Source organism: Bos javanicus, chromosome 21, assembly GCF_032452875.1.
Source record: "Bos javanicus breed banteng chromosome 21, ARS-OSU_banteng_1.0, whole genome shotgun sequence".
NCBI lineage: Eukaryota > Metazoa > Chordata > Mammalia > Artiodactyla > Bovidae > Bos > Bos javanicus.
In genome coordinates, this window is record NC_083888.1 from 27,989,620 (window position 1) to 28,003,460 (window position 13,841).

Consider the following 13,841-nt stretch of genomic DNA (forward strand, 5'->3'; position numbering starts at 1 on the left):
AATTCTGTCATCATCAAAAAGAGCTTGGGAGTGATCCCTCCTCAGTTTTTTGGAAAGAGTTTGAGAATGTTGGGTGTTGATTATTTTTAATGTTTGGCAGAATTCACCAGTGAATCCTTCTGGATTGGGGCATTTCTTTGTCAGGAAGTTTGTCTTTATTGTTTCAATGTATTCATTTATTATTGGTCTTCAGACTTTCTATTCATGATTCAGTCTTGGTAGGTATCATGCCTACCAATTCTGGGAATTTATTTGTTTATTTATTATAACTTATCTAATTTCTTGCTAATTGTTAAAATATGGGTTCCCAGATGGCACTAGTAGTAAAGAACCCACCTGCCAGTGCAGGAGGCGTAAGAGACATGGGTTCAGTCCTCGGGGTGAGAAGATCCTCTGGAGGAGGGCATGGGAACCCACTCCGTATTCTTGCCTGGAGAATTCCATGAACAGAGGAGCCTGGCCTTTATGGTCCCTTGTATTTCTTTGTCTCCTCTCTCATTTACCAGATATTTTGATTTCTCCTTTTTTCCCCTTTGTTAGTCTAGCTGAAAGTTTATCAGTTTGCTTTATTTTTTAAAACACTAACTCTTAGCTTGATTTTTAACTCTTGTTTTCTAGTCTCTTACTGTTAGTAGCCCCTGTTTGCTGCAATTAGAGAAAGCCCGCTCTGCAACGAAGACCCAGCTCAGTCAAAAATAAATAAAATTTAAAAATTATTTTTAAAAGATTTTTAAAAAGTAGAGCTAATGGATATACACAGAACATTTCATCTAAAGACACCAGAAAACACATTCTTCTTAAGGGCAAAAAAACCATTCCTGAGGATGTATCATTCTTGGGCCACAAAGCCAACCTTAACACATTTAAGATTAGAATCTCATGATTGCTTCCCCTTTACAATGATATAGAACTAGAATTCAGTTGGAGAAAAACGGTAACATTTTGTAAATACATGGAAATGAAACAACGCACTCCTGAATAACCAATGGATGAAAGTAGAAATGAAAGAAATTAGTATTTTTAGAGAAATAAAAATACAAAATACCACAATTTAGAGAGTACATCAAAAGTAGTTCTTATGTGATTACATTAAAAAAAAAAAAGTGAGTTTCCAAAGAAAACAACTAATCTTTACACATCAAGGAAGTAGAAAAAAAGAATTAAACAGAAAATTAGGAGAAAAAAGTAAAGAGCAAAGATTAGGGTTTTTTTTTAAGTTCTAAGTTCTGCTCAAATAGAACTAGAGAGAAGCCCGTGTGCTGCGAGTGAGCCCACACGCTCCAGAGCCCATGCTTCACAGCAGCAGCAGCCTGCACGCCTAACTAGAGAACGCCCCGGTGCCACAGCAAAGGGCCCGTTCACAGCACTGAAGACCTGGCACAGCCCCGCCCCTCCTCAAAAAAGTAAGAGCCACCCATACGCTTTCTGTGAGACATGCCCTTTGGAGTCAAAGACACAAACAGGTTTAAAGTAAAAGGATGGAACAAGAGATGTCACAGGAATAATAAGCAGAAGAGAGCTGGAGTGGCTATACTAATGTTGGTCAAAATAGATTTTCAGACCAAATAATATTGCTAAAGACAAAGGACATTTCATAATGCCCTTGTGTTAGTGTTAGTTGCTCAGTGTATCCAACTCTTTGCCACCCCATGGACTGTAGCCCACCAGGCTCCTCTGTCCACAGGATTCTCCTGGCAAGAATACTGGAAAGTGAAAGTGAAGTCGCTCAGTCGTGTCTGACTCTGTGTGACTCCATGGGCTGTAGTCTGCCAGGCTCCTCCATCCAAGGGATTTTCCAGGCAAGAATACTGGAGTGGGTTGCCATTCCCTTCTCCGGAATCATCTTCACCCATGGAATGATCCCAGGTCCCCTGCATGCAGGCAGACTCTTTACTGCGTGAGCCACCGGGGAAGCCCCTGAAAGTGTTAGTTGCTTAGTCGTGTCTGACTCTTTGTGACCCGTGGACTGTAGCCTGCCAGGCTCCTCTATCCATGGGATTCTCCTGGCAAGAATACTGGAATGGATAGCCATTCCTCCTCCAGGGAATCTTCCCCATCCAGGGATTGAACCCAGGTCTCCAGAATCACAGGCAGATTCTTTACGGTTTGAGCCACCATGGAAGCCGGAGAGACCGCAAGATAAGACTCAAAAAAGTCAAGTTCAAATCACACAAAATGTTCTTTGATCAGAATGGGATTAAGTTAGAAATCAGTAAAACAAAGTGATTGGGGAAAGCCCCAGATATTTAGAAGTTAAAGACGACACCTGTATGTTACATGAGTCACGTTGCTATGCAGCAGAGATTGGCACAATGTTGTAATCAACTATACTTCAGCAAAAAAATTTTTTTGAAATAAAAAAGAATACACTTTTAAATAACTCCAGGGTTAAATCATGGAAAATTAGAAAATATTTTCAGTCAGTCCAGTTGCTCAGTCGTGTCCGACTCTTTGTGACCCCATGGACTGCAGCACGCCAGGCCTCCCTGTCCATCACCAACTCCCGGAGTTTACCCAAACTCATGTCCATTGAGTCGGTGATGCCATCCAACCATGTCATCCTCTGTCGTCCCCTTCTCCTCCTGCCCTCAATCTTTCCCAGCATCAGGGTCTTTTCAAATGAGTCAGCTCTTTGCATCAGGTGGCCAACATATTGGAGTTTCAGCTTCAATATCAGTCCTTCCAGTGAGCACCCAGGACTGATCTCCTTTAGGATGGACTGGTTAGATCAACTGAATATAAATAAAATACAACATATCAAAATTTAAGGAATAAAGCTAAAGCCCTGTATAGAGGGAATTTATAGTTTTTAAATGCTTATATTAGAAAAGACCTCAAATTGATGAACCTCTATCTTCAAAGGCCCAAAAAGAACAAACTGAACCCAGCTAAGCAGAAGGAAAGAATAAAAACTAGAGCAGAAACCCATTTAATGAGAAACAGCTGATAGAGAAAATTCAGTGAAATAGATCAAAATTGATTATTTTACATGTTTTCTGAGGTTGGTAAGTGTACTTCAGTTATGTAGAATAGTTTGTTCTCAGGAAATACGCATCACACCTGCAACCTGTGTTCAGATGACTCAGAAAAAAAATAATCTGTGTGTCTTCTTCCTCCCCATCAATTTATATGTTGAACGCATCACCTCCAGTGTGGTATATTTGCACATGGGGTTTGCATGGGAGTGATTAAAGATTTTTTCCCAGAGAATAAAAGATAAATCCATCTTTATTTACACTTTATAATAGGAGATAATTAAGAAGCAAAAATAGATGACAGAGAACAACTATGTGGAAGAAAAATTTTAGTCATTTTATTTTTTTATATTTGAGTGTAGTGGATTTACAATGCTGTGTTATTTTCAGGTGGACAGCAGAGTGATTCAGTTATATATTTTATATAGACACACATATATCCATTCTTTTTCAGATTCTTTTCCCATATAGTTTATTACAGAGTATTGAGTAGAGTTCCCTGTGCTATACAGTAGGTCTCTTTTGATGATCTGTTTTACATATAGCAGTGTGTATATGTTAATCCCAAACTAGTAAGTTATCCCGCACCCCCTTTCACTTTGGTAACCATAGGTTTGTTTCCAAAGTGTGTGAGTCTGTTTCTGTTTTTAAAATAATTTATTTTGTAACTTTGTTTTAGATTACACATATAAGTGATAGCTATGGTAATTGTCTTTCTCTGAGTTACCTCACTCAGTATGATTATCTCTAGGCCCATCCATATTACTGCAAATGGCATTATTCCATTATTTTTAATGGCTGAGCAATATTCCTTTATATATATATATGTTGTTGTCCAGTCACTCAGTCATGTCCAACTCTGTAACCTCTTGGACTGCAGGACACCAGGCTTCCCTGTCCTTCACTGTCTCCCAGAGTTTGCTCAAACCCATGTCCATTGACTCAGTGATGCCGTCCAACCATCTCATCCTCTGTCATCCCCTTCTCCTGCTCTCAATCTTTCCTAGCATCAGGGTCTTTTCCAATGAGTTGGCTCCCATTTGCAGTCAGTCCAAAGGACTCTCAAGAGTCTTGTCCAGCACCACGTTTGAAGCATTTCTTTGGCACGCAGCCTTCTTTATGGTCCTGTTGTCACATCCATACGTGACTACTGGAAAAACCGTAGTTTCCACTATACAGATCTCTGTTGGCAAAGTGATGTCTACACTTTTTAATACACTGTCGAGGTTTGTGATAGCATTTCTTCCGAGGAGCAAGCGTCTTAATTTCATGGCTGTAGTCACCACCTGCAGTGATTTCGGAGCCCAAGAAAATAAAATCTGCCACTGTTTCCATTGTTTCCCCATCTATTTGCCATAATGTATAGGGAACGGATGCCATGATTTTAGTTTTTTGAATGTTGAATTTTAAGCCAGCTTTGTCACTCTCCACTTTCACCTTCATCAAAAGGCTCTTTAGTTCTTTGTTTTCTGCCATAAAGGTGGTGTCATCTGCATATCTGAGGTTATTGGTATTTCTCCTGGCAATCTTGATTCCAGCTTGTGCTTCATCAAGCCCAGCATTTCTCATGAAGTACTCTGCATACAAGTTAAATAAGCAGGGTGACAATATACAGTCTTGACGTACTCCTTTCCCAGTTTTAAACCAGCCTGTTCCGTGTCCAGTTCTAACTGTTGCTTCTTGACCTGCATATAGGTTTCTCAGGAGGCAGGTCAGGTGGTCTGGTATTCCCATCTCTTTAAGAATTTTCCACAGCTTGTTGTGATCCACACAGTCAAAGGCTTTAGCATAGTCAATGAAGTAGATGTTTTTCTGGAACTCTCTTGCTTTTTCTATGATACAGTGGATGTTGGCAGTTTGATCTCTGGTTCCTCTGCCTTTTCTAAATCCAGCTTGAACATCTGGAAGTTCTCAGTTCACGTACTGTTGAAGCCTGGCTTGTAGGATTTTGAGTATTACTTTGTTAGCATGTGAAATGAGCATAGTTGTGCAGTCTGAACATTTCTGGCATTGCCTTTCTTTGGGATTGGGATGAAAACTGACCTTTTCCAGTCCTGTGGCCATTGCTTATTTTCCAAATTTGCTGGTATATTGAGTGCAGCACTTCAGCAGTAGCATCTTTTAAGATTTGAAATAGTTCAGCTGGAGTTCCATCACCTCCACTAGCTTGGTAGTAATGCTTTCTAAGGCCTACTTGACTTCACGCTCCAGGAATGTCTGGCTGTTACATGTACCACCTCTTCTATATCCATTCTTCTGTCGATGGACACTTTGATCGCTTCCATGTCTTGGCTGTTGTAAATAGTGCTGCTGTGAACACAGAGGTGCATGTATCTTTTCAAATTATACTTTTTCCAGACATATGCCCAGGAGTGGGATTTCAGGATCATTTGGTAGTTTTATTTCTAGTTTTATAAGGAATCTGCCTACTGTTCTCCATAGTGGCTGTATCAATTTACATTCTTGCCTGCAATGTCAGAAGGTTCCCTTTTCTCTACATCTATTCCAGCATTTATTGCTTATAGATATTTTGATGATGGCCATTCCGACCAGTGTTAAGTGATACATCATATACTTCACTGTAGTTTTGATTTATATTTCTCTAAAAATGAACGATGTTAAGCATCTTTTCATGTGTTTATTAGCCATCTGTATGTCTTCTTTGGAGAAATGTCTATTTAGATCTTCTGTCCATTTTTTAAAATATTGACCTGCATTAGTTGGAGATTAATCATTTGGTCCCATTGCTTGCAAATGTCATCTGCAAACAATGGCAGTTTTACTACTACTTTTCCAGTGTGAATTCCTTTTATTTCTTCTGATTGCTGAGGCTAGGACTACCAGAACTATGTTGAATAAAACTGGCTAGAGTGGACATCCTTGACTTGTTCCTGATCTTAGAGGGAATGCTTTCAGTTTTTCACCATTGAGTATGATAATTAGTTGTAGGTTTGCAATATATGCCTTTTTTATTCTATTAAGCTCCCTCTATGCCCAGTTTCTCTAGTTTTTTTCATAAATGGGTGCAAATTTTGTCAAAAGCCTTTTCTGCATCTATTGCAATGATCATACGGTTTTTATTCTTCAATTTGGTTATGTGTTCTATCACACAGATTGATTTGCAGATACTGAAAAACCTTGCATCCCTGGGATAAATCCCAGTGTATCATGGTGTATGATCCTTTTAATGTCTTGCTGGATTCAGTTTGCTGTTATTTTGTTGAGGACTTTTACATTTATGTTCTTCAGTGATATTAGTCTATATTTTTTATGGTGTCTTTGTTGGTTTTGGTATCAGAGTGATGGCTGTTTCATAGAATGAATTTCACAGTGATTCCTTCTCTGCAGTTTTTTGGAATAGTTTCAAAAGGATAGGTGTTAGCTCTTCTCTCAATGTTTGATAGAGTTTGCCTGTGAAGCCACCTGGTCCTGGACTTTTGTTTGTTGGGAGTTTTTCAATCACAGGTACTTAAGATTGGTTTGTTCCTGTTTTCTGTTTCTTCCCTGTTAAGTCTTAGAAGTGTGTACCTTTCTAAGAATTTGTCAGTTTTTTCTAAGTTGTCCAGTTAATTGGCATATAGTTTCTTATAGTAGTCTCTTATAACCGATTGTATTTGTGTGGTATCCATTGTAAACTTCTTTTTTCATTCTAATTTTATTGATTTGAGTCCTCTCCCTTTTTTTAACAGGATGCATTTGGCTGAAAATTTTTCTATTTTATCTTTTCAGAGAACCAGCTTTTAGTTTTGTTGTTTATTTGTCTCTATTTCTGCTCTGCTCTTTATGATTTCTTTCCTTCTACTATGTTGGGTTTTGTTTGTTCTTCCTCTAGTTGCTTTAGGTGTGAGGTTAGATTACTTGAGATATTTCTTGTTTCCTGAGGTAAGATTGTATTGCTGTAACTTTCCTCTTTGAACAGCTTTTGCTTCTTTCTACTGGTTTTGGATAGTCATGCTTTTGTTTTCATTTCTTTGTAGGTAATTTTTTGTTCCCTATTTGATTTCTTTAGTGACATATTGTTTAGCCTCCATGTAATTCTCTTTTTCACATTTTTCTTCTTATACTCGATTTCTAATCTTATGGCATTGTGGTCAGAAAAGATGCTTGATAGGATTTCTGTTTTCTTAAATTTACTGAGGCTGGCTTTGTGGCCCATCATATGACCTCTGCTGGAGAATGTTCCCTGTGTGCTTGAGAAGAATGTGTAGTCTGCTGCTTTTAGATGGAATGCTCTGTAAATGTCAGGTCCATCTGGTCTAATGAGTCATTTAAGGCCTGTGTTTCCTTACTGATTTTCTGTCTGGGTGATCTGTCTGATGATAATAGGGGGGTGGTAAAGTCCCCTACGATTATTGTGTGAAAGCACTTTTTTCTTTTATGGCTATTAGCATTTGCCTTATATATTGATATTGAGGTGCTCCTGTGTTAGGTGCATATGTATTTATAATTGTTGTGTTTCCTTGGATTGATCCCTTGATCATTATAGTGTCCTTGTTTGTGTCTTATAATCAAGTCTTCATTTTAAAGTCTGTTTTGTCTGTTATAACTATTGCTACTCCAACTTTCTTTTGATTTCCATTCTCATGGAATGCCCTTTTCCACTTTCAGCCTGTATGTGTCCCTTTATCTGAAGTGGGTCTCTTAAAGACAGCCTATATAGGGGTCTTGTTATTTGTATCCATTCAGCCAGTCTGTGTCTTTTGATTGGCACATTTAATCCATATACATTTAAGGTAGTTATCAGTATGTTATGTTCTTACTGCAATTTCATTCTTTCAGATTTGGTTTTGCGGGTCTTGTTACTTCCCTTCCTGTTTTGCTCTTTTTTTAGCATTTTGTTTCAATTGCTGTTTCTTTTGTGTGTGTGCATCTGTTGTAGATACTTGGTTTACGGTAAGCATGAGGTTTTGGTACAGCAGTCTATATATGTACAAGATTGGTTTAAATTGCTGATTTATTTCCAGTGTGTTTCCAACATCCTGCATTTTTACTCTACTTTTCTTACAATTGCTGGTTTTGATACCACATCTATGTATGGATGATTTCTTACATTTACTATTTGATTGCATTTACCAGTGAGCTTTCCCATTTGTAATTTTCTAGTTTGTAGTTACAGGTGTTTCTTTTCCACCTAGCCAAGTTCTGTTAGCATTTGTTACAAAGCTGATTTGGTGCTGCTGAATTCTCTTAGCTTTTGCTTGTCCATAAAGCTTTTCATTTGAGTGCCTTGCTGGGTATTCTTTGTTGTAGGTTTTTTTTCATGACTTTAATGTGCCACATACTTCTGGTCTGCAGTTGTTGCTGAAAAATCAGCTGACAACCTTATGGGGATTCTTTATGTATTAGTCTTTCTTTTCTTGCTTGTAATGCTCTGTTTTTCTGTCAATTTGATTAATATGTGTTACCGGGGTCCAGCCCCGGTGGATCCAGGGAATTCGAAGGGGAGATGGCTTCGGCGATCAGGATATGATAGAATTAAAGATATAAAAAGTGGTTAAATAAGGATAGCTCAGTGAGAAAATTCAGTGGAGAAAAGAGGCTGATAACTTGGTTTATGTGGAAAGCTAGTAAAATTCCAAAATAAGGAATTTACGTCACCTACGTAGGCTGCAGGCGTCCTCCCGTTCTCCCGAAGGAGAGGAGACACTAAGGCCTCCCCAGTCAGATCTTAGAAGCCCAGGCATAATTAGTAGGCTTGACGAGCCTCCACGCTCAAGATGGGAATTCAGCCGGAAGGTGAGAGAAAGAACAACATGGGGAAACCAAGTTTCGGTGAACAAGGCCTGCACTTTATTTTCCAAAGTAGTTTTTATACCTTAGGTTGTGTATAGAGGATAATGGGGGAAGGGGTAGAGTCCGCAGTAAGCCAGGCTTTCTTCCTGCAAACTTACATGCAAAAGTTTAGGTGAATTACATCATCTTCTGGCCAAGAGGCCTGTTAACATTTTAAGATCCTTTCTTCAGAAAACTTATTTTTCTCTAAAGGTGATTATTCTAAAGTCAGGTGCCACCCTCCAAAAGCATTAGATAAAGTTGCATTCCTATAGGGCAAAGGTGTGGTGGGCTGTAACAAGCAAAGAATTAACTCAAGGGTCCAAGGTTGCAAACATTAAAGCTACTATTTACATTCCTATACACCAATTATATTAATCAACACACTGCTAGGGACACAGTAGGTAAGGGATACGGAAACTTAGCAGCAACCATTGGCCCAACAAGTGAAAAACCCTTCACCAATACAATTTCTAATCCATCTTTTAACTGCTCAAAGGAATCTGTATTTAGACAGTTTAGAACATCTCATGCCTCTCACAGTTGGGAGGCTGTGAACAATCACATGTGGCCAGAATAACCTTCAGAGGAGTTTGTAGGTTGAAACACTCTTATCACGCCCAGGAACGTTATCAACTGGAGTTATAATTTAACTCTTTTTCAGAGAGAGGTGGTGGGGGACAGCCCCCCGTAAAGTCAGAGGTGTGGGTGAGAGCACAAAGCAGTAAAGTAGGCAGACTCTGGTTTTGGGGGTAGATGCTCGAGAATTTCCAGGGGGACTCCTGAGGCTCGATCCCACCTTTGCGTATGCCGAGCCTCCTTCCTCATGACCTTTGCCACAGGTGGAGTTCCTCACGCTGGCTCCCAGCAATGTGTTATGGCATGTTCCTCCTTGGATTTATTCAGTATGGGACTCTGAACTACCTGGACTTGAGTATTTCTTTTTCCATGTTAGGGAAGTTTTCAGTTAGCATCTCTTCATGTATTTTCTCAGGCTCTTTCTCTCTCTTCTTCCTGAACCCCTGTAATATGAATGTTGCTTTGCTTAATGTTGTCCCAGAGATCTTTTATACTGTCATTTCTTTTTTTTTTTTTTTTTGGTGGTGGTGTTCTTTTGTGTTAGAATATAATTGCTTTAGAGTATTTTGCTAGTTTCTGCTGTACAGTCGAGTGGATTAGCTCTATGTATACATACATCCCCTTCCTCTTGGACTTCCCTCTAACCCACCTGCTCTAGGCCATCAGAGCACCAAGCTGAGCTCCCAGTGCTATAGAGCATCCCCACTAGCTAGCTGTTTTACACGTGGTAGTGTATATGTGTCAATCCTCATCTCCCAACTTGTCCCACCTTCCGCTTCCACCATGTCCACATGTCCATTCTGTTACCTCAAATAGGTTCATCAGAACCAATTTTTACAAATTGCACATATAAGCATTATTTTTCTCTTACTTCACTCTGTATGAGACTCTAGATCTGTCCACATCTCTACAAATAACCCAACTTCATTCTTTTTTAGAACTGAGTAATATTCCATAATACATATATGTACCACAATCTCTTTATGTGTTCATTTGTTGATGGACATCCAGGTTGCTTCCATGTCCTGGCTATTTTAAATAGTGCTGCAGTGAACACTGGGGCACATGTGACTTTTTCAGTTATGGTTTTTCTCAGGGGTAGATGCCCAGTAGTGGGATTGTGCTGTCCATATGGTAGTTTTATCCCTAGTTTTTTTAAGGAATCTCCACAGTGGCTGTTATCAGTTTGCATTCCCACGAAGGCTGCAAGAGGGCTCTCTTTTCTGCACATTCTCTCCAGCATTTGTTTGTAGGTTTTCTGATGATGGCCGTTCTGACTGGTGTGAGGTGATATACTTCACTAGTTTTGATGTGCACTGAATACATGAGAAGATGCTCAGTATTCATTGTTTATTCGCCATCTGTATGTCTTCTTTGTTTAGGTCTTTTGCCCACTTCTTGATTGGGTTATTTTTCTGATATTGAGCTGCATGATCTGCTTTGTGTATTTTGGAGATTAATCTTGTCATTTATTTGATTTGCTATTATTTTCTCCCATTCTGAGGGTTGTCTTTTCACCTTGTTTATAGTTTCCTTTGGCTGTGCAAAAGCTGAGTTTCATTAGGTCCCACTTGTTGTTTTCATTATTGTAGGAGGTATCACACATAGCTGACTATAGGTGCAGGGTTTATCTCTGGGCTTTCTGCACTGTTCGGTGTGTGTGTGTTTGCTTTTGTACCAGCACCATTCCTGTATACAAACAGAAGAAAAGGAGGAGAAATTAAGGAAAGCATCTAATTTACCACTGCAACAAAAAGAACAAAATACCCAGGAATAAATCTACATGGGGTCAGATACCACTGAGCAACTGAAAAAAGGAGGCAAAAGACCTGTATGCAGAAAACTTGTAAGATACTGATGAAAGAAGTCAAAGACAAACGTGTACACCACCCAAAGCAATCTACAGAGTCAGTGCTATTCCTATCAAATTACGAGTGGCACTTTTCACAGAACGAGAACAGAAAATTTTACAATTTGTATGGAAACACAAAAGACCCCAAATAGCCAAAGCAATCTTGAGAAGGAAAATGAGAGCTGAAGGAATCAGGCTCCCCGACTTGATAATGTACTACAAAGCTATAGTAACCAAGACAGTATGGTACTGGCACAAAAGCAATTATGGATGCAGACTGTACCTTAATTTACTTTATCTCCCCCAAAATATAGCAACATCAGAAAATGTCCATGTTATGTTTTTGGTTGGCCCTCAGGAATATGAATAAACTTAACCCATGTAGACTTATGGGCACAGTGGTAAGATGGCCTGTCCTCTGCCAGGCTACAGGGAGTTCCCCCCCCACCCACTCCCACCCAAACAAGGCCCAACAGGGCAGCAGGTGGTGACGGTGGGCTGCAGGGTTTTATATTAGGTTGTGAAGTTGCAGGACACTAGAAACAGTGGGCAAACAGACAAACAAGCACCTTATTTTAAAAAGTTTTATTCTGCAGATTTAGAAATTTGAGTTTTTAATAACTGTAAAAGAAATCCAGTCACACCTAATGATTAACAGAATGTAGTGTATTATCTAAACAGAAATTGTGCTGATGTGCCATAATAAATTGTCTATTAGTAAAAAAATACACTTTAGGGCACAGCATCGTATCACAAATTACAGTAGGGATACTTTGCAAGAATTTATTCAAACTAGAGAATTCTGAGTAACTGTGTCTTCTGAATGCAGCACTTAAAAATGTAACAACTCTGTGCATTCTTTATTCTTAAAAAAAATGACCTTGTGTGTGTCATAGAAATGCTGCTTTATTGCTGCAGAAGTCAAAGTTCAAGGCTCAAGAGGTACAGGAGAGAATACAAAGGTAGCCTTAAGAAACTTGGTTTTGTTTATGTATAAAAAAGGTAAAGTTTATAAAAGTTAATTTACAAACCAAGAACAAAAGTGGTATGCACGCTTTATGTACAAGCATCCTTAAAACATCAAAATTTATCAAATGCATTGCCAAAAGAAAAACAACCACTGCCTCTTGCCGGAAAAAAAAAACACCACCCAAAATCACACCATTATTTTCTTCTGGGTGATCACACATTTCTGAAACCACCAAATCCACAATTTACTCCATCTTTTTCATGATACAGTATCTAGATGCGCACAAAGCCATAAAACTTAGTGATACACAGACAGAATGATCTAACAAAAACATGAGGGTAAGGCATTCCTGCTGGTCAGTATGTCTGTGGTGATATGGTTAATTTATAGATCCAGAAGAGGCCACGGAACCAGTCTCATGCTTTGGTGTCCTTCCCTAAGAAAAGTGAGTTTTCGTATACAGTAAGTCATTGTCTTCACTTGACCCGCACCTCCCCCCCAACACACCACAAAGTCCCCTTGCTGTACATTTCTGTTAAATCCACTACACTGGTTATATATTCGAGGTGCATTTTTAAAATGTGTGCATATTATTTCATGCATAATAAAATAAATGTGTGTGCAGGCCAGGGCCATAAGAAAGTCTGAAACAGTGTACTTTGGAAAGACTAGAACTCAAATGCACCCCGTTCACTGGCTGGTATTTTAACGGAAATCAATTTTAAGTAAGTGACCATATAAAAGTACAAAAGTCATTACAAAGCATCTCTAAGCCTCCAGCCCACACCAGCCCCAAATGGGCAGTGGGCAGCATGTTCCCAGGGGTTGCACACTCAGCCTCCCCCACCCAAACACAGCGTGTAAAACTAACACACTGCAGGATCAACTCCAGGAAAAGGTACTACTTGATAGAGTGGTTCCATTTTAGATTTAGTAAGTTTAACCCAGTTTCACATTATTTAATCAAGTTCATATATTTTAAGGATTAAAAGTGGTCAATCAGGACAGAAACACAGTTTGCTCCAACAAGATAATTTGGATCTCCAGGAAGACACTTGTTTTGCCAGGTTTTAGGATCACCTACAAGAGAAAAAAAGTCCACATCATTTCTGGTTCTTAAACTGCTTGCAATCATGGGGCAAATAAAACACTTAGACACAATTTTCCTCTATTCCTTTAGCATACTGCACTTGCACCAAAGCTCTTAGTGCTTTTTATTTCATCGCAGACCCACTGGAATTGAATGACCCAAAAGCTGTTGCAGATTTCTGTTGTTTTTAAGTCCATGCCTTTTAAAAAATAAATACAAGTCAGGGTGATTATATGCCTGGGACAGTTCCAGTTTGCCCAAGTCCAAACACTCATTAAAAATACTCTTTTACTTTCAAAAGTCTGGATTAATTGTATGATCAGTATTACATTTCTCACACTTGGCACACCAAATGAAACCCTCAACATTCTACAGAATTTGGTTCTTAAAGACTCTCTTCCCTGGGAATTCTGGGGTGGTCCAAGTGGTTGAGACTCTGCTCCTACTGCAGGAAGTATGGATTCCATCCCTGGTCAGAGAACTAGATCCCACAGGGACCCCCCACACACACACCCCACCAAAAGACCCTCTTTCCCTCTACCCAAAATTTAAAAAGTGAGATTGGGCCAGAGTTTCTCAGCCTGCTCTGGCTGTACAGAAAAA

At 39.2% G+C, this 13,841-nt stretch overlaps 1 protein-coding gene across 9 annotated transcripts in view; it reads right to left on the reverse strand.

Moving 5' to 3' along the window:
• Nucleotides 1–11,748: 11,748 nt before the first annotated feature.
• TJP1 (tight junction protein 1) overlaps nt 11,749–13,841 on the reverse strand; it is a 259,314-nt gene continuing 257,221 nt past the window's right edge. For all 9 annotated transcript variants that reach the window (XM_061394641.1, XM_061394644.1, XM_061394640.1 and 6 more), the window contains one exon: nt 11,749–13,228. In XM_061394641.1, coding sequence (XP_061250625.1) covers nt 13,134–13,228 — 95 coding nt within the window. In that variant the 3' untranslated portion in view covers nt 11,749–13,133. The remainder of the gene's footprint in view (nt 13,229–13,841) is intronic.